The sequence below is a fragment of the Cynocephalus volans genome, chromosome 3 (genome assembly GCF_027409185.1).
Source record: "Cynocephalus volans isolate mCynVol1 chromosome 3, mCynVol1.pri, whole genome shotgun sequence".
Lineage (NCBI taxonomy): Eukaryota > Metazoa > Chordata > Mammalia > Dermoptera > Cynocephalidae > Cynocephalus > Cynocephalus volans.
In genome coordinates this window covers 133219423-133246808 of record NC_084462.1, presented here as the reverse complement: position 1 = coordinate 133246808, position 27386 = coordinate 133219423, and the positions used below count along the sequence as shown (strand labels likewise).

At 36.4% G+C, this 27386-nt stretch overlaps 1 protein-coding gene across 3 annotated transcripts; it reads left to right on the top strand.

Annotated features, from left to right (window-relative positions):
- The first annotated feature begins 27 nt into the window (after window positions 1-27).
- POLE2 (DNA polymerase epsilon 2, accessory subunit) lies at window positions 28-27225 on the top strand. Of its 3 annotated transcripts, none has more exons than XM_063088945.1 (19): window positions 28-95; window positions 2827-2927; window positions 5237-5312; window positions 7415-7492; window positions 7625-7718; window positions 11329-11403; window positions 12714-12797; window positions 13381-13437; window positions 14025-14073; window positions 14662-14734; window positions 18741-18913; window positions 19574-19663; window positions 19828-19882; window positions 20457-20513; window positions 20599-20676; window positions 22252-22360; window positions 23307-23483; window positions 23884-23951; window positions 27181-27225. In XM_063088945.1, exons 1-19 carry the CDS (start codon window positions 28-30, stop codon window positions 27197-27199), a joined length of 1581 nt encoding a protein of 526 aa, XP_062945015.1. In that variant the 3' UTR covers window positions 27200-27225. The 3 variants fall into 3 exon arrangements, with proteins under 3 accessions (XP_062945015.1, XP_062945014.1, XP_062945016.1); XM_063088944.1 differs by having other exon boundaries at window positions 20454-20513; XM_063088946.1 differs by lacking the exon at window positions 7415-7492 and having other exon boundaries at window positions 20454-20513.
- The last annotated feature ends 161 nt before the right edge of the window (window positions 27226-27386 follow it).

Genomic DNA, 27386 nt, shown 5'->3' with positions numbered 1-27386 from the left:
CCGCGGCGGTGGCGCCAAATCGCGAACATGGCGCCAGAGCGGGTGCGGAGCCGGGTTCTCTCCGCCTTCAAGCTCCGTGGCTTGCTGCTCCGGAGGTGAGTCGGCCCCGGTAGCTTGAGGGGCGGGAGAGGAGAGCCCGGGTCGGACCTCCGCGCCGGGCAGCGGGACTCACCGCAGCGGTTCCCCGCGCGCCGAGAGGGGCTTGTCTTTAAATGAGAGAGATCCTTAAAAAGTTGCAGGAGGCGAGGTCGATCTGGCACGGCCTTGAGGCTGCGATACCTTAGGTTTCCCCGACGTTCGCACCGAGCCGAAATGTTTCTTCCAGGTGGGGCGAGGCTCTCCTTATGCACATGCCAAACTGAGCCCGAGAAGCGGCGGTCTGTCTCGTCGCTGCCGTTTATTAGCACTGGGACTTGGGCACCTCTCTCAGTCTCCGCCTCTGCTAAATGGGAATCATACCGTGCTACTTCACCTATACTGTGAAATCAAATGGGAGACCTGGGAAAGCCCATATGCTTGTCAGTAGTTGCCAATTTATATTGTTGCAGAGATTGTGGGTTCCCAACCCTACTAGTTTTGGATCAGGTATTATTTCCTGGAGAATTAAAAAGTGGGTAAGTTTTAAGCGTGTTTCTAGCTGTTCTCCTGGATTTCTTTTCTTTTCTTTTTTTTTTTTTTAAGATTTCCTTTACAATTTTTCTTAAAGTCAAGTTTCCTGGCCAGATCCGTGTTTTTCAGAACATATAGAATGAACCTTTCCAAGATTTATCTCTCTAAATCTGCTTTGATTTTTAGATACAGTATTTTATACATATTTAAATACCTGCTGGACTGTATATACCTTTCTGTACCAGATTTTGGTTGCTCTTGTGTGTGTAGTTTTTTGGTTCGTTTTTGTAATTGTGAGTTTTGTGGGACTTTGAACTTTGCTTTTTGGTTACTGAACAAGGGCAAGAGTGATATGCATTGGGAGAAAATAATGAATTTTGTTCAATTGAACCCTGACATTTTGAATATATGAGCAATCGAGCAGTTAACTTTTCTTTCTTATCACTTAGAATTTGACATAATTTAATAAGCTATTGTTTATTAATTCAGTCAGAAATACACTTACATCTGTTAACTGCAAAGCTCTGTGCTGAAGCAAAGGGGTAGGAGAATAAGACACTGTGGAGCTTTGCAGGGGCAGATAGTGTATAGATAGCTAATATACACTATCTACTGCATAAGAAATTACCCCAAAATTTAGAGGCTAAAACACGCACACATTTATTATCTCACATTTTCTGTGAATTCAGGTATGGCTTAGTTGGGTCCTCAGCTTCGGGGTCTTTTCACAAGGCTGCAGTCAAGATTGGGCTATCTCAAATGTCAATGGGCAGGATTCACTGCCAAGCTCATTCAGTTGTGACAGGATTCAGTTCCTGGAGGTTGTTGAACTGAAGGCCGTGGTCCTTACAGGCTGTTGGTTGGAGGTTATCCTCAGTTCCTTGCCACGTGGGCCTCCCCAACTTGGCAGCTGCCTTCATGAGAGCCAGCAAGAGGAGAGTCTGCTAACAAAACCAAAGACGCAGTCGTTTGTAACCTAATCAAAAAAGTGACACCTTGTTACTTTTTAGATTTTATTTTAAAAATGACAATATGGTAAATTATTCCATCTCTTCTGCTATATTCTATTGTTAGAAGCAAGTCACTCGGTCCAGCCCACACTCAAAGGGAGGGTATTGCACAAAAGTGTGAATACCAGGAGACATGGATTACTAGGAGCCATCTTAGAAGTCTGTCTACGATGGATTTTAAACAATTATTTAATTTCAGTTGTGGAAAGGATTCCAGGGAAAAAGCGCTAAGTGTATAACAAGTTTTATGAATTTCTCTAAAGTTAAGCATGAGTTTTATTGAAGAATTGGTTTGGGCTGAGTGTTACAGGATGGGCACAACTTGAGTAGGTGGAGAGAAGAGCAGGAGGAAATGGCTGTATAAAGACCCTGAAGCAGGAGAGCACCAGGAAGGCCAGAGACACTGGATAAGCCTAATGAGATTTGGCAGGGGCTCTGGTTTATGGTAAGAGTGGTCCCTTGATTCTGCCAAATGTGTATGATTTGACCCTCACACATGAAACAATAAGCAACCCAATATATAGAACAATGTGTGATGACCATAACAATAATACTGATGTAAAATGTTGTGTGCTACAAATACATAATGGCACGTAATTGGCTAATTGTTTAAGTAGACAATGTTCATTCTAAGCATTATTGGTATTTAAGTCATGAATTACATGCTTTTAATATGAGTGTTGCTTCTATGATTATATGTGTCAAAGTTTTTGTAGCCTATTTTTTTTTTTTTCTAATTTTACAATGGAAAATAGTGATGAAATTACTGGAATTTACTTGAAGCAATGCATTATCAAATTAATAAATATGTAAGTGTTATGCTCAGAATATGGTATCTGACATTGAGGCAGACAATCTGCTTTAAGTGTAAGTTAATAAAAATACATGGCTAATGTGAGTGATCAGATATAAGGTATTTGTGTGATTCTTAACAATTTCAGAGGGAAAAAGAGATGGCAGCAAGTAGGGCTGATCTAGGAAGGCTTCTTAGAAGAAGGAAGTGATTTGGGGCTTTAAGAACAGTTATGTTAGCAAGGGAAAGAAGGATGGTTTTGTTCAAAAAGTGCAGGAAAGGTAAGTACTGCTTGAAGGGAGGAGTGAGTGTATCTTAATTCCAAAGCCATAGAGGAATGTTTGTCACTTTTTAGCATAAAAGTTTTAGCCTTTAATTACCAATAACCTGCCTCATCTTTTCTTTACCTCTCAGTGAAGCTATTAAATACCTCATGGAAGCTCTTCAATCTATCAGTGAATTAGAGCTTGAAGATACACTGGAAAAGATCATCGATGCAGTTGAAAAGCAACCCTGTAAGTAACATTTTCTTATTACTCTTAAGTTGTTAATGTAGTTTTGCATCATCAGTTAGATTTACAGATTTTCATAGAGTTGAGGATTCAGTATTAAAATGTGCCAGTGTTATGAGACATAATGTATGGTAGCATTTCTTCCCAAGGAGTAATACCTTTAGTTCAGATGGAACCTCAGGATATTTTCCAGGGACTCTTTTATAGTTTCCTCCCTCCTTTGTGGAGTTGTCACAGCTGTCTCTCCTGAGCTTGACTTCTGATTTTGATCTGGTCCTTTATGGTCTCTTTTGTCTCTGTGTGCCTATTACTGTGTCTTACTTAGGTTAGGTATAGTTGACCCTTGAAAATGTGCGAGTCAGGGGCACTGACCCTCCACACAGTCAAAAATCCTCTTATAACTTTCCCCACATTGCCATTTAAGTAGTTAAGTAACTAAATTAGTTAGTCCTGTGGAACCCGCCCATAGTAAAAGTGGCCCTCTGTTTACATGAGAACTGGCTATAAGTGGACCCGTGCAGTGTAAACCCATGTTGTTCAAAGGTTTGCTGTACTTGTAAATGTTTCGGAGAAAAATGGAGAGTAAAGTGAGCAGGGCTAACTTTTCCTTCTTGCTTTCTTCAGGGATTTTTTGTTAACGTTATACCACAAGCATGGGCCTATAAAGGGCAAATGCTCTTCTCAGAAAAAAGTCCAGTGTTTCTAGCCCTGAAGGATAGAAGTGGGTGTGGCTCATTCTCATATGCTGTATAGATGAGAGTCTCTTCAATTATATAGGAAAAAATGTGTTCCATGATACAGGAGAAATTGATAGTATATCTCATTTTCACTTCTGAAGGCAGAATATTATTTTATTTTATTTTTTAATTTTTATTGAATCATAATTGATAATGCATATTTTGGGGGTTCAGTGTTGACATATATTGGTCAAATCAATATTACTAGCATATATATATAGTTACAAATTGTACTTATTCTTTATGACTGTTGTCTAATTTCTTCTCATTCCCCTCTTCCTCCCTCTTCCCCTCTCTAATTACCCTAGATTTCTTCTCTCCTTCTGAAAGAGTGATGGTTACTCTGTTGATTTGTTGTCTAGATGATCTGTCCAATGCTGAGAGGTTTGTTCAGGTCCCCCAATATTATTGTAGAACAGATGCTTCTTCTGTCACTCTGGAAGGGCTTTGTGGAGAGAGACATCTTCTTTTCTTTGGTTGCTGCTGGTGACTGTCCTTGTGTCAATGCACTCCAGTGGCTGGTGGACCATCTGCTTGGTGGTTGTGATGTCTAGCTGCTTTTGTGGCAGCTGTGGTTATTGTGGTGGCTGTGGTGGGCCACCCACATGGAGGTGATGTTTTTGGCGTGCTCCTTGGTGCTGGCGGTGTGCCTGGTTGTAGGAGGGGTTCTGGTCCGTAGCTCCATGCCTCAGGACCCTGGGCAGGACCTGTGGTGCTGGTGGTGTGCCTGGCTGTGGGAGGGAAGGGTCCAGTCCCTGGCTCCATGCCTCAGGTCCCTGGGTGGGCCCTGAGGCACTGGCTGTGTGCCTGGTTGTGTGGGAGGGGTCCGGTCCCTGGCTCCATATGAAGGCAGAATTTTAAATACACCTTTGCATTAAAGAATTTCTTTACAATTGCAAATTTAGAAAATGATGCTTGTCCTTATCTTACTTTAATTTAAGATGGCACATGGTGTTTTGCCTGAGAACATACCAAAGTGGTTATGGGTTATCTACTCTGGGTTTGTGTTGCTCTCCATACCTTCTAGCTGTGTTCTTGGGCAAGTTAGTCAACCTCTGTAAGTTGCATTTTGCCCATTTATAAGATAGGGGCATATTAACATCAATCATATAGGATATCTATATAATGAAATAATGCTTATAAAGTACTAAGCACAGTGCCACATATTTACTAAGAGCTTAATAAATGGTATTTGTTATTGTTACTATCGTTACTCTCATACTTATTGAAACATGCCTGTTGTGATAAAGTCATACTGACGTAACCTTACTAAAACTGGGAACTCACAGAAATGTTTTTATAACTATTAATTTTATATTACCAAACAATAGTTAGAAAATTAAGGCATTTGACTGTATATTAAGATATAATTAACTGTATTTAAGTGTGGTAAATTAGGGTATTTGAGATATGGCTTTTGTTATTTTTCTGACCTAACGCTTTTTTCCTCCCAAAAACTATATAATGAGAATCTCAGTATCAGTGTTTGTAGATTACTTTTCGGAAAAGGACTATCTGTGAAAGAACTAATATTTGTGCCTTTTTAAAAATTTGACTTTAAAATTCTCTTTTCAGTGTCATCAAACATGATTGAACGATCTGTAGTGGAAGCAGCAGTCCAGGAATGCAGTCAGTTGGTAAACGAAACTATGTATGTGGATAAAACAAACTTTTGTCCCTGTTGGAGGTGTTACTGAGTGCTTATTTAAGTGATAGCCTGCATTATAAACTTCATTATTAAATGACTCATCTTTACTATTTTTTCCTAGGATTTGAGATTATAGTGTTGTTTGTACTATTAGTAATTTTTGCTGCTTACCCAACTGATCTGACTTTATATTCTGTATGCTGATAATGCATTGAATTGAATATTCAGAAATATAATTTACTTTTGCTTTTAGGACAGTGCTGAGCCCAGAGAAGTTCAGCTATGTAACTTGGTCACATGGTGAACGGCAAATGAGAGTAGAACCTCATTTTTATGACTCTTTCCACCATCTCATGTTTTTAGATTTAGGAATTTATATGGCAATAATTTTTCTGGGTTTTATTTCTCTGAGTATCCCTCTTTCCTTTTCTCCTTTGAATATGATATTTCTCTCCAAATTCACAGGTTTATTTGGGAGGAAAACATCTGGGAAAATGGGGAGAGACAGTCTTAACTTTAACAGTTTCCCATTGGGGCAATGGAGATTATTGAAAGGAGTTATTATGCTTATTTTTGTAAGTAGTTAGAACCTTTTCTGTGTCAGAACTTATTAGAACTGGGGGCTGGACGCTTAGCTCAGTTGGTTATAATGCAATGTTATAACACCAAAGTTAATGGTTCAGATCCCCATACCAGCCAGCTGCCAAAAAAAACTCCACAAAAACTTTATTAGAACTGCTAAAAAATAGAGAGATTGAGGAATTTTAATTTCACCCTTGTGAACTCATTCTTTAAAATACTGGAGTACAATGACATGCCCCTAAAGCCATCAACAGAAGTTCAAAATGATTGTACAGAAGTTTATATATTATAATCCTAAAGTAGGCAAAACTCATTGTTTATCCTAAAGTTACCTGTTGTTTCTGCCAGGCTGTTTATGTACTATAACCAACCAAAATAGAGGTTAAGTGGGGACTGAATGGTAAAAGATCTCTGTAGCTTCTGTTGTCAGAAAGTCATTGTATCGTAGCACAAGAGAGAGAAAGAGGCTCTCGTTTTCATAGAGGAAGAAATGGCGTGGCAAGTTAAATAACTTGCCAAGACTTATCTGCTAGAAAATAATGGAGCTGTGTCTGGAATCTTAAGTTTTCTTCAGGTCTGCTAATTCTCTGCTACTCTATACGTGTAGTTGCCACCAGGGAAATGTGAATCGTTTTTGATGATTTTCAATTTGGGAGATAAACGTATAATTTCAGGAAAGAAATTTTTTTTAGGTTGGGATATTTATGCAGTAGTGCTATGAATTTTTTTTAACTTCTTTTAAACATGGTTGTGTTAGTAACAGTGTCTGAAATTAAATTATTTTGTTTTTCATTTCTAACACTGTATATACAAATTTCAAGAGTATGGCCCAAATTTGGGATGACCTTTGTACAACTTTTCCTGTGGTACTTTTACATAATATTTGGGGTTTAAAAAATTGTTGGAGCTGGCTGGTTAGCTCACTTGGCTAGAGTGTGGTGTTGGTAACACCAGGGATCAAGGATTTGGATCCCCATACCAGCCACTCACTCACTCACTCACTCACTCACTCACTCAATAAATAAATAAGGTGGCCAGTTAGCTCATTTGGAAGAGTGTGGTGCTGATAACACTAAAGTGAAGGGTTTGGATCCCTGTGCAGACCAGCTGCCAAAAAAGAAAAAAAAAAAGTAGTTGAAAAAATTGTTGAAAGTGAATCATATGCTTTAATAATATTGTAGCTCATAAAAGTAGTACACATGGGGAGAGATTTTTTTTAAGATGTGACTTTTTACATATAAGTGTTCTTTTTCAACACATGCCATTCTTAAATTAGAAGTTAACTTGATTAATATTTTTTCTTGAGTGTATTGGCAATGCTTCTTATTTCTTGAAAGGAAAATGCACAAGCTAAAAATTTTACATGCATATTATTTTTGAAATTGAGAAATTGTATATATGGTTTGAGATAATATAAGATGTATATTGTGTATGACATAGGATTATAAGGTAAGTTATTGTGTTCACCTGGAATACTTATGTTTTAGTAAATCAGGTCTGTGTTTTTGTGGGATGTTTTTCAGAGAACATATTTTCAATATCATAGGAGCATTTGATATTCCACGCTTTGTGTACAATTCAGAAAGAAAAAAATTTCTCCCGTAAGTAACCATCTATTGATTTTAAGTTAATTTCAAATGTATATTTGTTTCAGAAGGTATATAGTCTCATGTTTCACTTTTGGCCCACCTTTGTGTGTTTTGATAGTCAAAATGGGTATTTCTTTTTTCTAGTCTGTTAATGACCAATCACCCTGCACCAAATTTATTTGGAATGGCAAGAGATAAAGCAGAGCTGTTTCGGGAACGATATACCATTTTGCACCAGGTAACTTGGGGGTGGGGTGGGGAGGGGAACATCAGGTAAATTAGGGGAAAAAAAGAGACTATTTCAGCTTAGGGAAATCTCAGGGATATTTAAAAAATGGCATTTTGTAGTCCAAGGTTGGTCATTCAACTGACTACTGTTGGGCTCCTTGTGACTGAGACCATACAGGGGATACAGAGATGAAAAAGATTTTTTCTCCTTAACGATAATGATGACGATACCAATAGTAGCTAATGTTTAATACATGATTTTGATATACCAGGCATTGTTTAGCACTTCATGTACATTATTTACCTCATTTAATCCTCACAACACCAATATATATAGAAATGCTATTATTATCCCCATTTTATAAATGAGGAAACTGAGGTCTAGGGAAGTTTAGTAACTTGCTCAAAGATCATATCTAATAAGTAGACACAAGATTTTAATCCACTCTGTCTGACTCGGTAGCCCAGTCTACTATACTATACTACCTTCAAGCAGCTTACAGTCTGTGAAGTTAAAGACATTGGCACAAATATAAAGTAGAATTTTATATGTGCTATAAAAGAGATACATGCAGAATGCATTTGATGGAAAAATCAGGGAAGGCTTCAAGGTAACAATGGCATTTGACGTGGGCCTTGATTGCTTGGATCTTGTGGAAATGAAAAGGAAAGGTGTGAACAAAGGCACAGCAGAAGGAAGAAACGGACTCTGCAGGAAATGATGAGCAATCAGGAGTAGCATGGAATAAGTTTGGAAAGGTAAGTGGGAGCCAAATCACGGGACCACCTTGGATGCTACTCTTGGAAGCTGGGTATCTGTTCTGGTATAAGGAGTCTTGGAATACCAGAGAGACTTAATCACAGCTGGGTTTGTTGAGTGCTTCCTCTACCAGCAGATTTTGGGATGAATTAGAGTGTGAGCAAAGACTTAAGAGGAGCCTGTGGTATTAGTCCTGGCATAAATGGTAGCCTGGATAAAGGAAGTGGCAAGTGGAATAGAAAGAAGGAACAGCACTGGAGCAGTGGAAACTGTAGTTCTTGGTGACTGACTGTATGTGAAGGAGAAGGGAGAGAGTGAAGAATCAAAGATGATTAAGGCTTTCAATCTGAGAGAGTAGAACAATAGAATAATGATAGTATGTTAACAAACAGGAAAAAGAGAACGTTTGCATAAGATGATGGCAGGTTCTATTTTAAGCATTTGAGTTATCTTTGGCAAGAAGATATCAGGTGAAATGTACATCTGGGGAGCTAAGGAGAGGGATCTGGGCAAAGAGAAAGAGATTTAGGGGGCATCTGCACAGAGTAAAAAATGGAACTGTAAGGATGAGACCCTGAGAGAAAGAGAGGAGATAGAAAAGGGAAGAGGATAGAATTTGGGGGACAGGCTAGGATGGTGTTATAAGGCAGAAGCACAAGAAGGTTTCAAGGAGAGGATGGTCCGCAGTAGGAAGTACTGAAAAAAGGCAGAAAAGAATGAGCACTGAGGATGCCTGCTCTCTCCTGCTTCTATCACCTACATGATGTTGCCAGATTAATCTTCCTGAAGTGTAGCTCTGACCATGTCATGGTTTTGCACAGAAGACTTTCAAGGAAGTTTACAGCTATTGAATTAAATACAAGTTATCCTTAATATTTGAAATCTTCTATTACACATTTTTGGTCTAATCTCTACTTTTCCTCTGATCATACTCTGTGCTGGAGCCGGAACTGAAATATGGAATTATTATTTCTGTTTCTTCCATTTCTTCTGTGACTTTACTTATATGGTTGTCTGTTCTTCCCTTTATCTCCACTGTTGAAACCCCCCTAATTCCAGAAGGCCCTTCTCAAATTCCTCCTTGTTTCTGAAGCCCCACTTGTATCTCTCTTGGATACAATCTCTGCGTGCTTTAAACCCACTGAGGAGTAAATCTTCTATGTCTCTTACTAAAATTGGGCCTGCCTTGCATTTGGGGTGCTTACCTCTCTTTCAGGCTCCTTGTTTATTTTCTCTGCCAGATTTGCCACTTTTTACAAAGAAGATGCTCAGTAAATACCACATTTCTTTTTTTTTTTTTTTTTTTTTTTTTTTCGTGACCGGCACTCAGCCAGTGAGTGCACCGGTCAGTCCTATATAGGATCCGAACCCGCGGCGGGAGCGTCGCCGCGCTGCCAGCGCAGCACTCTACCAAGTGCGCCACGGGCTCGGCCCTTTTTTTTTTTTCTTTTTTAAAAATATGTTTCAAGTCTACTGTATTATTTTGGGTATGTCACTTAGCTCTTCTGAGCCTCATTTTTCTCATTTGTGAAATAAAAGTGTTGAATTTCAGTCCATTCATATTTTCGTTGCAATTATCTTCCTGAAAATGAATCTGATTTTATCATTATCCTACTTCACAATATTTGTTTTCCATTGTCTATTAAATAAACTTCTGGGCTTGGCATACAAAGCCTATTTTGTCAGGGCTTTTAGTTGGAGGTTACAGAAACTCAAACTGACTAAAACTGAAAAAGGAATATACATACTGACGTGGCTTGTATTACCGAGAAGTCTAGAGGTCCACCAGTTTCACGCATGGCCGGATCCATGCAATGTTATAAGGCATCTCTGCCTTTTTCCATGTCGCAGCTCTTTTAAAAGAATTTTGTTTACTTTCAAATAGATTCTCCCTGTGGGGAGACAAAGATGGCCACTAGTATCCTTATCAACTTTTGGAGAGTTTATCTTTCCTAATAGTCATAAGAAAAGTATTAAATATGTTTTTTATTGGTCTAGCTCGAGCCACTTGCTCATCTTTGAACCCATCACTGGCCAAAATGTTGGAGTATTTTCATTTTCTAGGCCGTGGTTGCCTGTCTGTATAATGGGTAAGGGGAAGCAGCCCTACCTAAACCACATGGGGGAGGGATGGTTCCCCAAATAGATGCTCTTACTAATCTCTTGCCTTTTCTGACATTCCGCCTTGGGCACCCCATGGTCCAAGTGTAGTAAACTCCCATAGCTTCTCAAATACTCCTTTACTCTTATAATTCTTTCTTTTGACACAACCCTTCCTCTGCCTGAACTGTTTTGTCTCAGCCTCCTTTAGTTTCTTACTAGCCAAGTATTAGTTATCATTTTACGGCCCCTTTGGCCCAGGGCACAGTCTGCTCTCATAGTAGTTTGTTGTAAAGTGGTCTTTTGACATCTCTCTCACTGGCCCCGGTGCTCTGAGGGTGACATTTGATTTGTTGTCTTCATATCTTCAGCCCAGAGCACACTGCTTGCCAGGCACACAATAAACCTTTTTAAAAATTTTTTTCAATAATTTTTTTATTTTAAAAATTACTAGAGGGCCAAGCCCGTGGCGCACTTGGTAGAGTGCTGCGCTGGGAGCGCGGCAACACTCCCGCCGCGGGTTAGGATCCCATATAGGAATGGCCAGTGCGCTCACTGGCTGAGTGCTGGTCACGAAAAAGAAAAAAAAAAAAAAAAATTACTAGATACTTGTATGTTGTCAAATTTTATGGGTTTTCAAATTTGTTGAGAATAGGTAATAGTGACATTAGTTTGAGGACAGTGTTTCATCAGTGTACTGTTTCAGTGAATCTTTTAAATGTCTGTTTCAGTAATTCATGTGAATCTTTCTTTTTTATAGAGGACTCACAGACATGAGTTATTTACTCCTCCAGTAATAGGTTCTCATCCTGATGAAAGTGGAAGCAAATTCCAGGTTAGAATATTACACTTGTTATTCAGGGGTTGTAAGTATAAAAGTTTAATATTTATTGCTTAATTCTAATTCATTGAATTTTAAATGAAAATAAACTACTGGTAACTGATTAACTAGCTAACTAGCCTGGTTGCATACCCACTGTTGATGAAGTCCGTGCCTAGTGTCCTGAGTCCTACAAATCTCTAATAGAAACTTCTTCCTTCTTTGAGGCAGGCCCCGATACAGTGGTAGCCCCCAAATACTCTCTGGCCTCCAAGACAGATCCCCAGTCCTCCTAGTTCATCTGCTGGATGCTACAACTTTTCAACATTAGCCCTTCTTGTTCTCACTTATACTCAAAAATACTGGTCCTTTCCCAACTCATGCCTCTAGTGACCTCAACTAAAATGTGCTAAATCAGTTGGAGTGAGAACCTTACTTAAGTTCTAAGAAAACAACATTTATAGAATGAATGAAAGAACACAGGCTGGCCCCACGGTTGTTAGGATCTGAGGAATAGAGGAGAAAGGGAAAATGTTTTCTGTTGATAAAAAGTAAGTGTGTACTTCTTCCATTTTTGTACTTTTATGCTTTGGAAAGTGATTACCTGATATAATCACTTTTATTCCAGCAACATGCCTGGCTGCTGTCAGTCCATCTGTGGCTTTGTGCTTCCTCTCCAGCACATAGAACCCTGCTGGGAGATAGTCTTTAGCTCTTGTCTAGGTCTCACCGTTTCCATGGGGCTCCGTATGGGTTTTGAAGAGGCCCTGCCTCTTCCAATGTTCATTAAATTCTCTAACATGTTAGATCAGAATTCATTGTGATAAGCAATCTGAAAGAATCTAAAGCAATATTCTAGGTAATGTTCAAATTAATGTTCGATGGCAGCAGCAAAAGAACTTTCTGATGTATCCTCATAATGACAGCCTTTCAAATACTAAATAAAATTAGAATATACCATTTTAAGTAGCTCACTAATTTTTGAGAGGTACTGATCATATAAAATAAAATTGATATTGTTTTATATATTTGAAAAATAAGCATACTTATCATTATTCAGAATGATATGGTACGAGGCTTCAGTCATTGGTAGGGCCTGAGTTGATATGGTGTTTCTTTAGGCCTAATTATTCCAGGTCATCATACATTTGATATTTTAGCTTTTTGTATGATAAAATTAAACTTTCTAAGTTTTATTTTATTTCCTACTGTAAAGTAGTTATACTTACTGAAATATGTACCCCAAATTTACTTATTTATAAAAAGGTTAGTTTCTTAAAAGAATATATGTTCAATCTGTAAGAATTTATTTTGTTTTATTTTAGCTTAAAACAGTAGAAACCTTGCTCGGTAGTACAACCAAAATTGGAGATGTGATTGTTCTTGGAATGATAACCCAGTTAAAAGAGGTAAGTTTAACTTAATAAGCATCAAACTTTTATTTTAGCCTCAGACTGATGAAACGTCAGTTATATAGATCATTTCTATAGAGGGTACAGAAACTTATTTGTCATTGAAGACTCACTTCAGTCACTCAAGTAACCTTTTGGTCTGTGTTTGGTTTCCTGAATAGACCTAAGGAAGGATGTCTCGTCTAGGAGCCAAGTTTGCGTAGCCTGAAATTGGGCCCCAGTGACCTTGTGGTTGAACTGAGAGTACTGGGTTTCTGAACAAGCAAGCTGCAGACCACATCCTATTTTCTTGTACACTGTTGACTCTGTTAGACGAAGGCATCTGGCGAGTTGAGACCTTCCTTATGGCAGCCAGCTAATGTCCCTTTTGCCATCTCTTGATCTGTAGTAGTCATTTCCTAGGGTACTTGTGAGGAGTCTGAGTCAAGTAAATAGAAAATCCTGGACTAGAAATAGCTGGTTTTTTAAAAATCCACTGTTCCCTCTACTATAGTCTGTTGTCAAACTTGTCAGTATTTTAATTATTTTGTCATAGCATTCATTTTTACATAAACGTGGATATATTTCTTTTTTTTTTTAGGGTAAATTTTTTCTGGAAGATCCTACTGGAACGGTACAACTGGATCTCTGTAAAGCTATATCCTTCACTTTTCTTTATTATTTTATTTTATTTAAAAAAGTTTAAAATTTATTTGTTTTTGGCAGCTGGCTGGTCTGGGGACTGAACCCTTGACCTTGGTGTTATAACACCATGCTCTGAGCTAACTGGCCAGTCCCAATTTTTTTTTTCTTTATATTTTTAAATCTACGTTGGATGAATTGTGGAAATTGATTCTATATCATTCTTATGTTTATCTGTTTGGGTTCCCAGTGTAACTTCCGTATGGTGGTGTAGGAATATAGAGATATAATCCTAAACAGAGACAAATCAACTTTAATTCCCCCTTATTTGGAGAATCCAGGCAAATTGCTGAGGAAGTTTATTATAACATGCTAAGAATAATCTGAACTGTCAGTATTACCAGATTACATCTTAGAATTAAACATGGGGACATTTAAACCTAAATTTTTTTATGATATGGTCTAAGCTATGGTCTCTTTATAGTTTCAAATGTAAAGTCTTTGAATTTATTATTTAAAAGTCCCATTGGGCTCACAATGTATGTTGACTTTATCATTGCCTCAAGCATAAAAATAGAATTATTTTCCTCAACTACTGTGTACCAGTTCCACAGTGGTTTATATACAGAGGCATGCTTTGTCTTAGCTGAAGGTAAGTCAGTATACTTTTTTCCTCTCCTCCTCATTGTTCTACAGTCAAACCATTTCTACGTTAGGTAAAATTTGTTAACATGATATAATTTGGGAGAACATTGATTATGAGAGCATATTTTTGATAACATAAAATAACTCTTGACTGCTAATAGGCTAATAGAAACCTTTTTGGGGTGATGAAAATGTTCTGAAGTTAGATAGTAGTGATGACTGCACTACTTGTCAATATACTAAAAACCCACTGAATTGTACACTTTTAAAGGGTGAATTATATAGTATGTGAATTATGTCTCAAAGTTGAAAAAAAACTTTTAGATTTTATATAGGGCCATAAAATGAAACTTTTCCTAATTTATATACCTATCTGTCTGTACTGCAACGTGTATTATGAAATTGAAAAGTGAAATTAGAATTTAGTCTGTGGATCTGAAGTTGGTATGTGGCTCAGTGAGATTGCAACTTCTGTAGTTAGATTGTAGGGCATAAGACTATAGCCTAGCATTATTGCTTTGTTTAACATAGTTTTGTCCGTTCAAACAACGAGAATTGGACAAATGAAAGTGATTTGTTACTTATTTATTTTCAGGTTGGTTTGAAGATCAAGTATTTCATGTCAACGCCTTTGGATTTCCACCCACTGAGCCATCTAGTACTACTAGGTATTAAAATGCTTGATTTAAACTCTATTGGAATTTTGTAATACTGGCTGTAGTGAAAGTAAGATAGCATATAATACATATCTCAGTTATTATAAAGTCTTAGGCTTTGTGTCAAAATGGAAAGAGCAATGGCAAATGAGAGTTAGAAGACTGGGTTTTATATGTAATGTGAAAACTAGCAGATTGGCCCTAGATTTGTTGCAATACCAACTTTGTACTTCAGCTTTAACTGGGAAAGATTTCCTAATCTACTTGTCTTATCAGTAGCGTTGATGATAAGTTCATGTGATGTAAGAGAGAGAGAAAAACACTTAGAAGAATATAATTCCCAATAATAAAAAAAATAAAGAATATAATTCCCATGTTAATATAAGGTTCATATTTTTATATTCTACTAATAAATGAAAATTATAAAGAGGCAGATTATAGCTCCTTCATATAAGCAAAAGTGTCATTATATTAGAGCTATTCCAAAGGGCCTTCTCTGAGAGGAACTGAGTTCCCTGTCACTCGAGGTATTTGAGAAGAGGCCGAATGATGGTGTAAAAGGTATTGATGGTGTCCTGTGGGTTGAATGTAGTCAATAGACCTTTTCTTTTTTCTCCCCGCTTTGAGGTGTTAAAAAACATTTTGAATTAATTTCCAATGTATAAAAATTAGGGGATTTCTCATAAAAGTCTAGATTTCTGAGTTCTCTTGGACAATCAGATCTGGCAATACAAGCGCCTGACTTCTCACCTGGCAAAAACTCTATTACACCTTGGTCAGGGCATGTACACTGCTTTGATGTTACTTGCCTGGAGCCTGTAAGCATTTGAGTTTTCTACCTCTGGAGGAATTAAAGTACTTGCCTTCTAATCTTGGGATTCTACTTTGATGGTGATGAATTCAGTAAGAGTGAGGGTTGACGTGTTAGTCCTCATAATGCCTGTAAATTCAGGGTGCAGAGGCAATGTTTTCTGGCTGGTCATCATCGGCTGGGCAGCCTTTGCAGTGCCCCTCCTCTTCCTGTTGAAGTAATCCAGGGAAAGGTACTGATCATGCTCAGGAGAACACAAGCCCTAAACAAACTAGCTCACCATTAAGTGAGTGCTTATGGTGCTAGTTTGTGGCTTTTCACAATATGTTAGGTTTTCTTTGGAATATGTTTAGAGCAAAAGTGTTGTTGTCTTGGTGTTTTTGTTTCATAGAAGCTTCAAAATTACTACTTTAGAATGAGAGTTGTCATCAAGGCCATGAGTATTACCATTTGTTTCACTTTAGCCAGGAGATCATTACTATAGTGTTTCAGATAGTTTTCCATTTAAATTATTCATTTTCTCTAAATTCAACTGTTTAGTGTGTGCTCAGTACACAAAAGGACTGATATGAGGTGTCAGAAAGTAAACTAAAATAAAATATTCATTTTATTCCTTTTAGGATTATAAATTACTTTTCTCTTAAAATACCTTCAAGATATAAAATTCAGCGGGCTGTAATCTGGTGGTAGTCAGTGGATTCAACAATAGTATTTTACTGTGTACTTTTTATGTGTAAACTTCTGTTTTAGGGATACAAATAAGTACAAATAGACCTATACCATGGTCCCATCCTAAATGGATTTATACTGACTTAATGCTCTTCCCACCATTGCATAGTTAATGCATATAATTTTTTTAGGATACACACTTGCTGAGGCTTCACTGGTATCTTGCTAAGTCTTTCACTGACTGATATAGGGCATGTGACTTGTGTTTCCTTAGCCCAAAGTGTTAGAGTTCCTAGAATTCCTGAAATACTTCTTTTCAAATTTGACAGCTTAGGTATCATTAGGTCTTTCTGTAGCTTCCATCTTTGTACCTTATATTCCATGAATGAAGGATGGAAGATGTTAGCAAGGCTTTTCTGAGCTTTAGTTTTTCAAGATTTAGCTTATAGGTGTTTCTTTCTGTGATGCTCTAGTTTGTTTGAGTATATGCTTAATTGAAATTATCATACGGTTATATCTACTTACTGCATTCCTCTATTAACTGCAAGATTGTAACTGTAATATCATATCTTTGAAAATACCACATCCAGTTGGTGGGAACAATAACAATAAAGGCTACCATGTCTGAGTGTTCACAATGTACTAAACCCTGTGCCCTAAAGGCTTTCTGTACATTATCTCTTTTATTCCTTCCAGTACCATGTATATAGGTATGAGTCTAACCACTTTGCATTTGAAGAGAGTTGGGTTAAGAAAGGTTGAATAACTTGTCCAAAGTCACCAACTTGTTAGTAGCAGAGATGTGTTTTGATCCCAAGCTTTCCAATTCCAGCCATTATACTGCACAAAAAAGAAAAGGAGACTCACCTATGATTCTACCAAACAGAGAAAAACATTTATATTATATATGTATCTATTACTTTATATATATTATTTATATATTTCCTCAATACTCAGGGATTCTAGCTAAAATTTATTTGTAACCCTAAAATCAATACTCAGTATGCTCTAGCTGGCATTCATGGACATGCAGAACAGCAAAAAATTTGAGTCCCTGGGCATGCATGTTCCCAGCTGAGGTCAAACAAAGCAAGACTGCCCTCTTGTTTCAGCCTCATTAAGAGATGACCAGAGGACAGAGATGGTAAGGGGCAGTGCAGGGTAGTGCAGGAAGCTCCAACACTGGGGCCAGTTGAGGGGAAGGGGTAGGAATCTTAGCTCTGGCACCTATTAGTGGGGCAGCCTCAGGTGAGTCACTTAACACTTCTGAACCTCCTTTTCTTGTTGTTAGAAAGAAAATAGAATCTACCAGGATGAATTGTTCTTAGGATTTAAGATTATAATCTATCTGAGATATGTATATATGTACATATTTTTCTAAGGGGCAGTGGTTCAGTATTTGCTATTCAGTGTTCATGGTGACTTTATAGAACATAACTGTCACTAATAACAAGTCAGCTATATAACAAGATTCATGTATCTGGAGGGTTTCTTTTATTCATGAATATAGAGGTCTATATCTATTCCCCTTTTTTGGAACTATAAGTGGAGGCATACCGTACATTGCTTCGTAACCTATTTTTTCATTTAATAATATGCAGTAAACATTTTCTATTACTGTGAAATGCCTGTATTGTTTTATTGCATGATTTGTAACATTCAGCAAATATATTTTTCGCACATCCTATATTGCTACTAGGTAAGGGAGATGGACATTAAACAGTCACCCAAATAATTAGCTGATTACAAATTTGATAAGTTCTACAAGGAGAAATGCAGGGTCCTGCAAGAGTGTATAAAGGGAAAATCTAACTTTGTGGATCCTCAGGGGGGGCTTCTCTGGGGTAGTAACATTTAAGCTGGGAACTGCAAGATGTCAGCCAGATAAGAGTGGTGGAGGCTGGGAGTGTGTAGATCACCCCACTTCCCTATAGACCCTTTCTTGGCAAGCTTTCAGGTTCTTTCCAATTTTTCACAATTCTTGGATGTAGGTTAATTTTTCTATGTATCCTTAATTCCTTAGGATTAAGCATTCTAGAAGTGGAATTGCTTGGGCAAATGTTTTATACATATTTTGAGGCTTCTATTAGAAATTATTCAAATTGAGTACTCATTTCTCCTACTTTCAACTACATAGGAAATTATGATTTATTTCAATATTTGCTTTAGTCAGTTTTAAAAGACACAGATAAGGGCTGGCCGGTTTGCTCAGTGGGTTAGAACACAGCCTTGTAACACCAAGGTCGAGGGTTCAGATCCCTGTACTGGCCAACTGCCAAAATAAAGTAAAAGACACAGATATAGCCAGTTACTTAAATATTTTATTTATTGCTTCTGTATTGTTTTCTGTATTGTATTCTCATTTTAGAATGTTTAAATAAACTTGTTTGTTTTTTAAGTGCTAAAATAGTACATTTTCATCTATTTACACTGGAGAATAACTTCATTTGATACAAACAAGATAAATTTGTAAAATTATTAGAAAAATATCTCCAACTGAAGAAAGGATATTAATATAATACTGTTATAATTACCTAGGGCATACTATGGAAATATTAATTTTTTTGGAGGGCCTTCTAATATATCTGTGAAGTCTTCTGCAAAACTAAAACAACTAGAAGATGAGAATAAAGATGCCATGTTTGTGTTTATATCTGATGTTTGGTTGGACCAGGTAGAAGTATTGGAAAAACTTCACACAATGTTTTCTGGTAGGTGTTAATTTTTTTCTATTCTTTTTTTAAAACTTCTATGAGGGTTCATGTCTTAAAACTAAATTCTTTTTAAAAATGTTTCTTTTCGAGTATTCTATTTATTTATTTTTTGGTGACTGGCCATTACAGGGATCAAACCCTGGACCTTGGTGTTATCAGCAGCGTGCTCTAACCAACTGAGCTAACCAGCCAGCCCAAGTATTCTATTTTTTAAAGAAACATTGATTCAGTAATGAGACATTTCAAATAAGATTTCATTTTAAAGAGTTACATTATTACATTTGAAAAATAACTCTGTGTGTGTGTATTCATGATAAATAAGAATTATTCCTAAGTATGGTATAAAAGAATGGATAAGAACTTGGGCTTTGGAGTCTGACAGAACTGGGTTTAAGTGTCAGCCTAATACCTTGGCAGGTTATTTAACCTTACTAAGTCACAGCTTATATGAATGTTCTGAGGATTAATTAGGCCAAGACAGGCCCTGGCACATAAGTGCTCAGTAAGTGGGTACTAGTATTACTATTATCTTAATAATAAAGTATTAAAACAAGTTATTATAATACTAAATTTTTATTATTAAACACTCATGGTTAAAGGGTTTTATTTGATTTCTAGACTACAAAAGTTATATTCATTTATTCTTTTATTGTTTAGGTTATTCACCAGCACCACCAACCTGCTTTATTCTGTGTGGTAATTTTTCATCTGCACCATATGGAAAAAATCAAGTTCAAGCTTTGAAAGGTATTGAGGGTCTTTTTAATAAGAAGCATTTCTATATTTATATAAATTAAATTAATAAGAAATTATCTATGATATTTTAATTGTATTCAAAAGGTTGTATCTAATCAAATATAATTTGATTTATGTGCATTATTTATAAATTAAATATTCCTTTAAAATTTTAGATTCTCTAAAAACTTTGGCAGACATAATATGTGAATACCCAAATATTCACCAAAGGTAATGGTCTCTACTGCTATATATTTTTTTATTCAAACAATTAAAAACAAAAATGAATCCTAAGTTTTATATTAGCGATTATTAAGAAACTAATGGAAGAAAGAGAAAATTGAGAAAAGAGCTGAGATAAAATTATCCTTACATTGTGAAAATGTATGTTACATTGTACTAGAGATTTACAGTGAAAACTATTAAAAGGAAGAGTGATAATTTCAAACATATTTTTAATTTCTTGGTAAAGAGCTTCACTCTTCAATATGATAGTCCCTAGCCACACGTGTCTCTTTAAATTTAAAGTTCATTTATTAAAGTTAAATTTAAAATTCAGTCCATCAGCCATACTACTAGTCACAGGTTAAGCACTCAGTAATTGGACAGTGCTGATATGGAACATTCTCTCATCACACTACCAGACAGTGTCGATCTGGACACCTTTAGTAGTTCATTTATTAAAATGCATGAAATTTAAAATTGAAAAAAATTCATGATTCAATTAAAGGTAATAACTTTTTAAGCTACTGGACAGTGTTACAATATATTTTTAAATGAATTATGTTGAATTTTGCTACAGTAGTCGTTTTGTGTTTGTACCTGGTCCAGAGGATCCTGGATTTGGTTCCGTCTTACCAAGGTAAGTTTTATCAGATTTTTGCAACAGTAAAGAAAATTTCATGAAATTAAAAATATATACTATATCACATAAATTGTTTTTATAGGCCACCATTTGCTGAAAGCATCACTAATGAATTCAGACAAAGGGTACCATTTTCAGTCTTTACTACTAATCCTTGCAGGTAAATACTAGTATTTTGTGTTACATGTTTTTTCCCTTTCATTTAAAATTTAACTTGATTATTAAAATGTGTCTCTAAATTTTGACTGTTATGGAATAAATATAAAAATAATTTTTTTTTGTTTTAGGTTTTTAAAAAGTGAAAATATTTTAACTATATTTAAATAATTCACTAATAATGAATTTAGAAGCTTGAATAATGGATGGAGTTTTAAAAATAAATATTTTCATTACACATCCTTTAAGACAAGATATAGCAGAAGAATGAAAAGAATATATATTTATTGTTTATGCTGCTCACTGTAATTATAGGCTCTTAGTATGGGAATACCCTGAGAGTCAGTCCTTGGTTCTGCTTTTTGTTCAGCCTACATTGATTTTTTCGGTGACCTTATCCAGTCCCACAGCTTTAAATATCATTTAGGTATTGATAACTCCCCCATTTATATCTCCAGCTCAGACCTTTCTCCCAAACTCCAGACTCATGTATCCAGTTGCCTACTCATCATCTCCCCTTGGGCATCTAATAGACAACTTAAAAAGTAAACTCCTGATCTCCCTCCCCTATCCCCACCCTGTTCCCCAGCCTGTTCTGTAGCTTTCCCCATCTTTGTTCATGGCACCTTTATCCTTCCAGTTGCTGAGCATAATACTCTGGGGTTTCTCTCACATTCAGTTTTTCAGGAAGTCCTATTGACTTCAAAATATATCCAGAATCTGGCTACCTCTCTCTAACCTCCACCTCTACGACCCTCTACCATCTTCTCTGGCCCGGTTTACTGTAATAGCTTCTTAATCGATCTCTAGCTTCTACTCCATAGTCTATTCTTAACACACTGTCAGAGTAACTAAGGCATGTCATGTCCCCCCGACTTTTGATCCTGAAAGATGCCCCTCATGCCATTCAGTACTGCCCATATCCTTGCAATGATACTCAAAGCCCTGCATGAACTGACCCCATTACATTATTTCCTCTCCTCCCCTCTTACTCCAGCCACACCAGCCTCCCTTCTGTTCTTGAAGCATGCCAGGCATGCTCCAGTCTTAGGGCCTGTGCTGCTCTACCTGTTCCCTCTGCCTGCAGTGCTCTTCCTATGGGTAGCTGCTTCACTAAGTGCCTCATCCCCTTCAAGCCTGGGCTCAGATCACACTTCATTATGAGCCATGCCTGTTCTGATCCTCCTATTTAATACTCCAATCTTCTAGACCCTTTCTCCCCATATATAATCCCTCTTAGCCTGTCTTTTTCCCTACATTTAATCATCTTCCAACATACTACCTAATTATCATGTTTATTGTTTATTTTTTCTGCCCTCCCTCCACCATTAGAATGTGAATTGCGTGAGGGCTGGGATCTTTTTGGTCTGTTTGCTCATCTTGAGAATAGCACTGGGCATATATTGAGAGTTCATTAAATAACTGTCAAATGAATGGATGAATAGACAGACTTTGGTTAGATTTTTTGCTGTGGTGAAAGTAGGAAGTGGGGATGGCTTTGTATTATAAGACATTCTGTCTTTAAAATTATCTCATTTTGTTCTGAGGAAGTCAAACTCAACTACTGTTTTCATTTCAGAATCCAGTATTGTACACAAGAAATAACTGTCTTTCGTGAAGACTTAGTGAATAAAATGTGCAGAAATTGTGTTCGTTTTCCTAGTAGCAATTTGGATATTCCTAATCATGTAAGTTAAGAATCTTCTTTATTAAACTATCTTACATGTTGCAATATATAAAATTTTGTTCAGCTACTTAATAATTTGCCCTTGTGTTATGATGTTTATTCATGGTTCAAAATAATTTGAACATAGTTTTGTGGGCTAATTTTTGTTAATAAGTCAGTATTTCTCAGCTTTCTACTCAAGTGTCCTGTAATTGGCAGAGGAAATCCCAGAACAAGCAGGAAATTTCTTTGAAGCTTTCTGTTTTGCCTTTAAAACTCTCATTTAAAAATTTTTTTTGGCAGCTGGCTGGTACCGGTATCCAAGCCCTTGACCTTGGTCTTACAACACTGTGCTCTAACCAACTGAGCTAACCAGTAAAACTCTTTTAAATTGTACTTCAAAATATATTTTATATGGTATGTTGACATCAGGAGGATGTGCAGTGTTTATCTGTAGCTTCAAGATTCCCTGACATGCAGTTGTCATATACCCCCATTTGAGAAGTATGGAAGTAGATCCTACAGAACATTTTTATTATTCATTTTATAACATTTAAAATTTATGTAGGCTAAAATCAATTTTTGGCTTTACTATGAAATTTTTAGATGAACAGAATGTGTTTATTATAAATAATGAGTTTATTGTACAGCTGTAAGTACAGTTGATCCAATATGGCTATGGGGGAGTAACTTTTATTTATTTATTTTTTTTGGAGAATGGCCAGTATGGGGAGTTGCTTTTATGGTACATGCTATTAAATGAAATCTCATAGATTTTCTTCCCTAAAATATAAGATAATTAATTTCATTTTACCAGTGTTTCCCAAAGCTCTGTGATTCAAAGCTTTCCTAATTGTTTCTCAAATTTTCTAGGTCCTCTTGGTAATTAATATTTAGTTTGAAACTGTTTAGCTATTTTCACTTTTACAAATGAACTGAAATTTGCTTTGTTTTGTGTTCTTTTGTAGTTTGTAAAGACTATCTTGTCCCAAGGGCATCTGACTCCTCTACCTCTTTATGTGTGCCCAGTGTACTGGGCATATGACTATGCTTTGCGAGTATATCCTGTGCCAGATCTACTTGTCATTGCAGACAAATATGATCCTTTCACTGTGACCAATACCGAATGCCTCTGCATAAACCCCGTAAGAACGTAGTTAACCTTATATTGTCATTATTTGCCATGATTATAATGCATTTCTTTACATTTAAAATCTAATTTTAATTGGGGAGAGGGACAGGAAAGACTTCTTGAACATGACATTTGAGTGTCTCATATGCATATTTAGCATTACACAGTACTATTTCTTATACTAAGTAGAACCACTCCTGAGTGTTTCCAGTCATGTCTGTTAGCATAAGACTGTCTAGCCAACTTGAAAGACTTCTACTTCAAGTAGATATTTTGTAGTAACATCTCTCTATAGATTATGTAAAAATCTGTATTATTTTATAGTAATAGTCATATCTTGTAGTTTGATTTTAAAAATATGGATTATTTTATAAAAGGTGAGTATTCACTTATAGGCATTTTTCTCTCCAAAGGGCTCTTTTCCAAGAAGTGGATTTTCATTCAAAGTTTTTTATCCTTCTAATAAGACAGTAGAAGATAGGTAAGTGTGCCCACAGAAACAACAAGGGGATTTCTCTTGGGGTTTGATTGCTAAAAATCACATGTTCTGTAGTTGTGCTGAGATTTTAAAAAATGCTGCAGTGACCCATTGGAAATGTTCTAGGCTGAACTAATTGTGGTTATGTTATACGACACAAAATTGTATGTTCTTGATGGTATGTTTGTGTTGAAATTGGTTAAGAACTGTTTTCTGAGGGAAATCTCAGACCAGATGTGGAGATGGGCTAGTTACAGGCTGACTCCTGATGATGCTCTTCTTCTGAGAGGTCAACCCTGCCTGTCCTCCACATGGTTGATTCTAAAAGCCTAGGTTAACTGCCTTAAATTAGCAGCAAAGTAGTAGTGAGGAGCTGGGTTTGAGTGTGGTGATGGTGAGGGGTTGGGGTTGCAGGGAGATCTTGGGAAAGAAAGAATAATCACCTGGTGGGTAATTGTTTTCACAGGGTGACCTATATTGCCTTAGACTCTTCTGGGGTCCTTGTTAAAAATGTTAAGTTCTAGGATCTCATCCCAGACTCATCAAATAGCTCTCTAGTTGTATAGCCCAGAAATATGCATTTTTAAAACTGTTTCCTTTGGATTTGGTCATACTAACGTGATTTCTCAGGTAATTGTACTTTGAAAAAGCTCCCACTTCTGATTAAGAACAAGTGACCAAGTAATACCCTCCAGGTTGTTGTCAGAGAATATAATATTGAACACATAGCCCAATTGTTTTTTTTTTTTTTTGTAATTAACATTCATTTAAATAAAAATGAATACAAGTACGTAACAAAAATTTCAAACAATGCTTAAAAGTATAAAATTGAAAAGGAAAAATACTTTAGCTGCCAGCCCCGAAACCAAGATTAAGTTTCTATTTCTTTTTTTTTTTGGCGGCTGACAGTTATGGAGATCTGAACCCTTGACCTTGGTGTTATAACACCTCATTCTTACCAACTGAGCTAACCAGCCAGCCCAACAGTTTCTTATATTTCATGAAAAAAAAATTATGCATATATTCTTGCTGTTCAGTACTTATGGAGCAGTGAAGTTCATTCATTCTGTGAGATATTCTAAATTTTGTTCCTTGATTCACTCATTTGACATTTATTTGATTCTTACTGTATTCCAGGCACTGGTTAGTTCTTGGAATATTGGCAAACAGACACTCTCATAAATGTTGCAGATATTCTAGCCTCTAGTTCCATAAGCCTCACATGTTTGACTTGGAATGCTAAAAAAAAAATTTGGAATGCCTTAGGTAAGGACACTCACTCTTTAGCCTTACCACTCTGTTGTACACCTGGATACTTCTGAGGGCATTTCATTTGTGACCCCAGGACTAAGTCAGCTCTGAGAGCTGTCAGCCTGGAGCATACTGTCCTGTCCACATTTTGATTGACTTTTACTGAACTGAGATCTGATATAAAACTTACAGACATATAAAACTTGAAGAAGAAAAAAAAAAAAAAAAACCCAAAATTTGGTCTGCTATGAAAGGCAACTTTCAACAGGTTTCAGGACAAGAGAAATTTGTCTGTCTCAAGCAACTGACTTTGTTTTAACTGTTAGGAAGCTCAGCCAAATTTGCAGCCTACCTCTATAGCAGTACATGACTTAACTAGTGTAAATGTTGGGTGATAATCTTAGCTATGGCTTCATCTTTTCTGATCTGTATTTCCCCCTTACCTGAATTTCCTCAATTTCATACTTTTATCTTTTTATTACATCTATCTCTGCAAACCACTTTTTATTCTTTTTAAAAATGAGTTGAGGCTGGCTAGTTAGCTCAGTTTGTTAGAGAATGGTCCTGATAACACCAAGATCCAGGGTTCGATCTCTGTACCAGCCAGCTGTCCCCCGACCTCACAGAAAAAAAAGAGTTGGGATATAATAAACCACAATAGGAAATTAGCTGATTTTGTGTGTGTGTGTGTGTGTGTGTGTGTGTGTGTGTGTGTGTGTGTGTGTGTCTGGCTGATATGGGGATCTGAACCCTTGACCTTGGTGTTATAACACCATCCTCTAACCAGCTGAGCTAACTGGCCAGCCCAATTGATTTATTATGATAGCATTTGATACTTCAGCTACATTTCTTATAATGTTCCCCAATTGCCATGCAGAGCTGTTTTGTGTTCTGTACACTCTATGCATATACAAACTTTTTTTTTTAAAAAGATGACCGATAAGGGGATCTTAACCCTTGATTTGGTGTTGTCAGCACCACGCTCTCCCAAGTGAGCTAACCGGCTATCCCTATATAGGGATCTGAACCCGTGGCCTTGGTGTTATCAACACCACACTCTTCCGAGTGAGCCACAGGCTGGCCCTGCATATACAGACTTCTATTACAGTTCTTAATATACTGTGTTAGAAGTCACTTGTATGCCTGTCCTCAATAGTTTTAGCATAGTGTCTAGCATAGCACTTGACTTGAAACTTTTTGTTAGAGTATTTGTGAAATCACATCGTAGAGATAATCACAGAAATGTAATCAAAGTAGTTAAAGTTAACCCTGTTTCAACATGTAATTTCAAATAGTTTTTATTTGAAAACACAGTATTGGTGACGTAGTGGGGAAATACACATTTTCGTACATAGTTGGTCAGAATGAAAAGTGGTAAAACCTTTACTGAGGGCAATTTGACAAGATTTATTAAGACCTAAAATGCATATACCAGCAATTCCATTTCTAGGAATTTATCCTACAGGTATACTTGGGCTGATGTATAAAAGTAGGTACAGTTGTTTTTATTGTAATTGTTACAGTATCAAAAAATAAACAGTTTAAAGGTATATCAATCTATACATGTATACTTATTCAGAACTTTTCTTATTTAAATTTCAAAGCCATAAAGGAATTAGTTGAATAAATTATAAATATATTTACTACTAATTGAAAAAAGGAAAGTGTAGAATAGTATGCATAATTATTGTACCACTTGTATATGTGTTTTTAAAGTATAAACCCATATATACACATGCTTATATATGATTAGAGGTTTTTTTCTTTTTTTAAATTAGACTATCTTTATAAGGATATGCAGTTGCTTTTGGAGAGCAGAAATGGGGTGTGAGACTGACTTACTTTTTTAGTGTCCCCTTCTGTATTTGGAACAATGTACATGTACTGACTTATTTTAAAATTAATTAACAACTAATTATTAAGAAATGTACAATAACAGGTTTCCAAAATGTTTAGTTTTACAAATTTTTTCTATTTTCAGCAAACTTCAAGGCTTTTGAGATTCGTAAAGACCATCTAAAGAAACAAAATTCATCAGTTTTCAGCTTAATTTTATATTTTATGTAATTTTGATATTAAGTTACAATAAAATTATGGTAAACTTTAGAATATTCTGCTTCAGTTTCTAGTTTATGAAATTGGCAGAAGGTCAAAGTGGGGGGAGAGAGAGGGAAAAAAGAGAAACAA

Coding starts and splice junctions, on each gene's coding strand:
- POLE2 (XM_063088944.1), top strand. CDS start 28: ATGGCGCCAGAGCGGGTGCGGAGCCGGGTTCTCTCCGCCTTCAAGCTC. Junction 11,404..12,713: donor AAAGTGGAAGCAAATTCCAG/GTTAGAATATTA, acceptor GTTTTATTTTAG/CTTAAAACAGTAGAAACCTT. Junction 20,514..20,598: donor TTTGGTTCCGTCTTACCAAG/GTAAGTTTTATC, acceptor TTGTTTTTATAG/GCCACCATTTGCTGAAAGCA.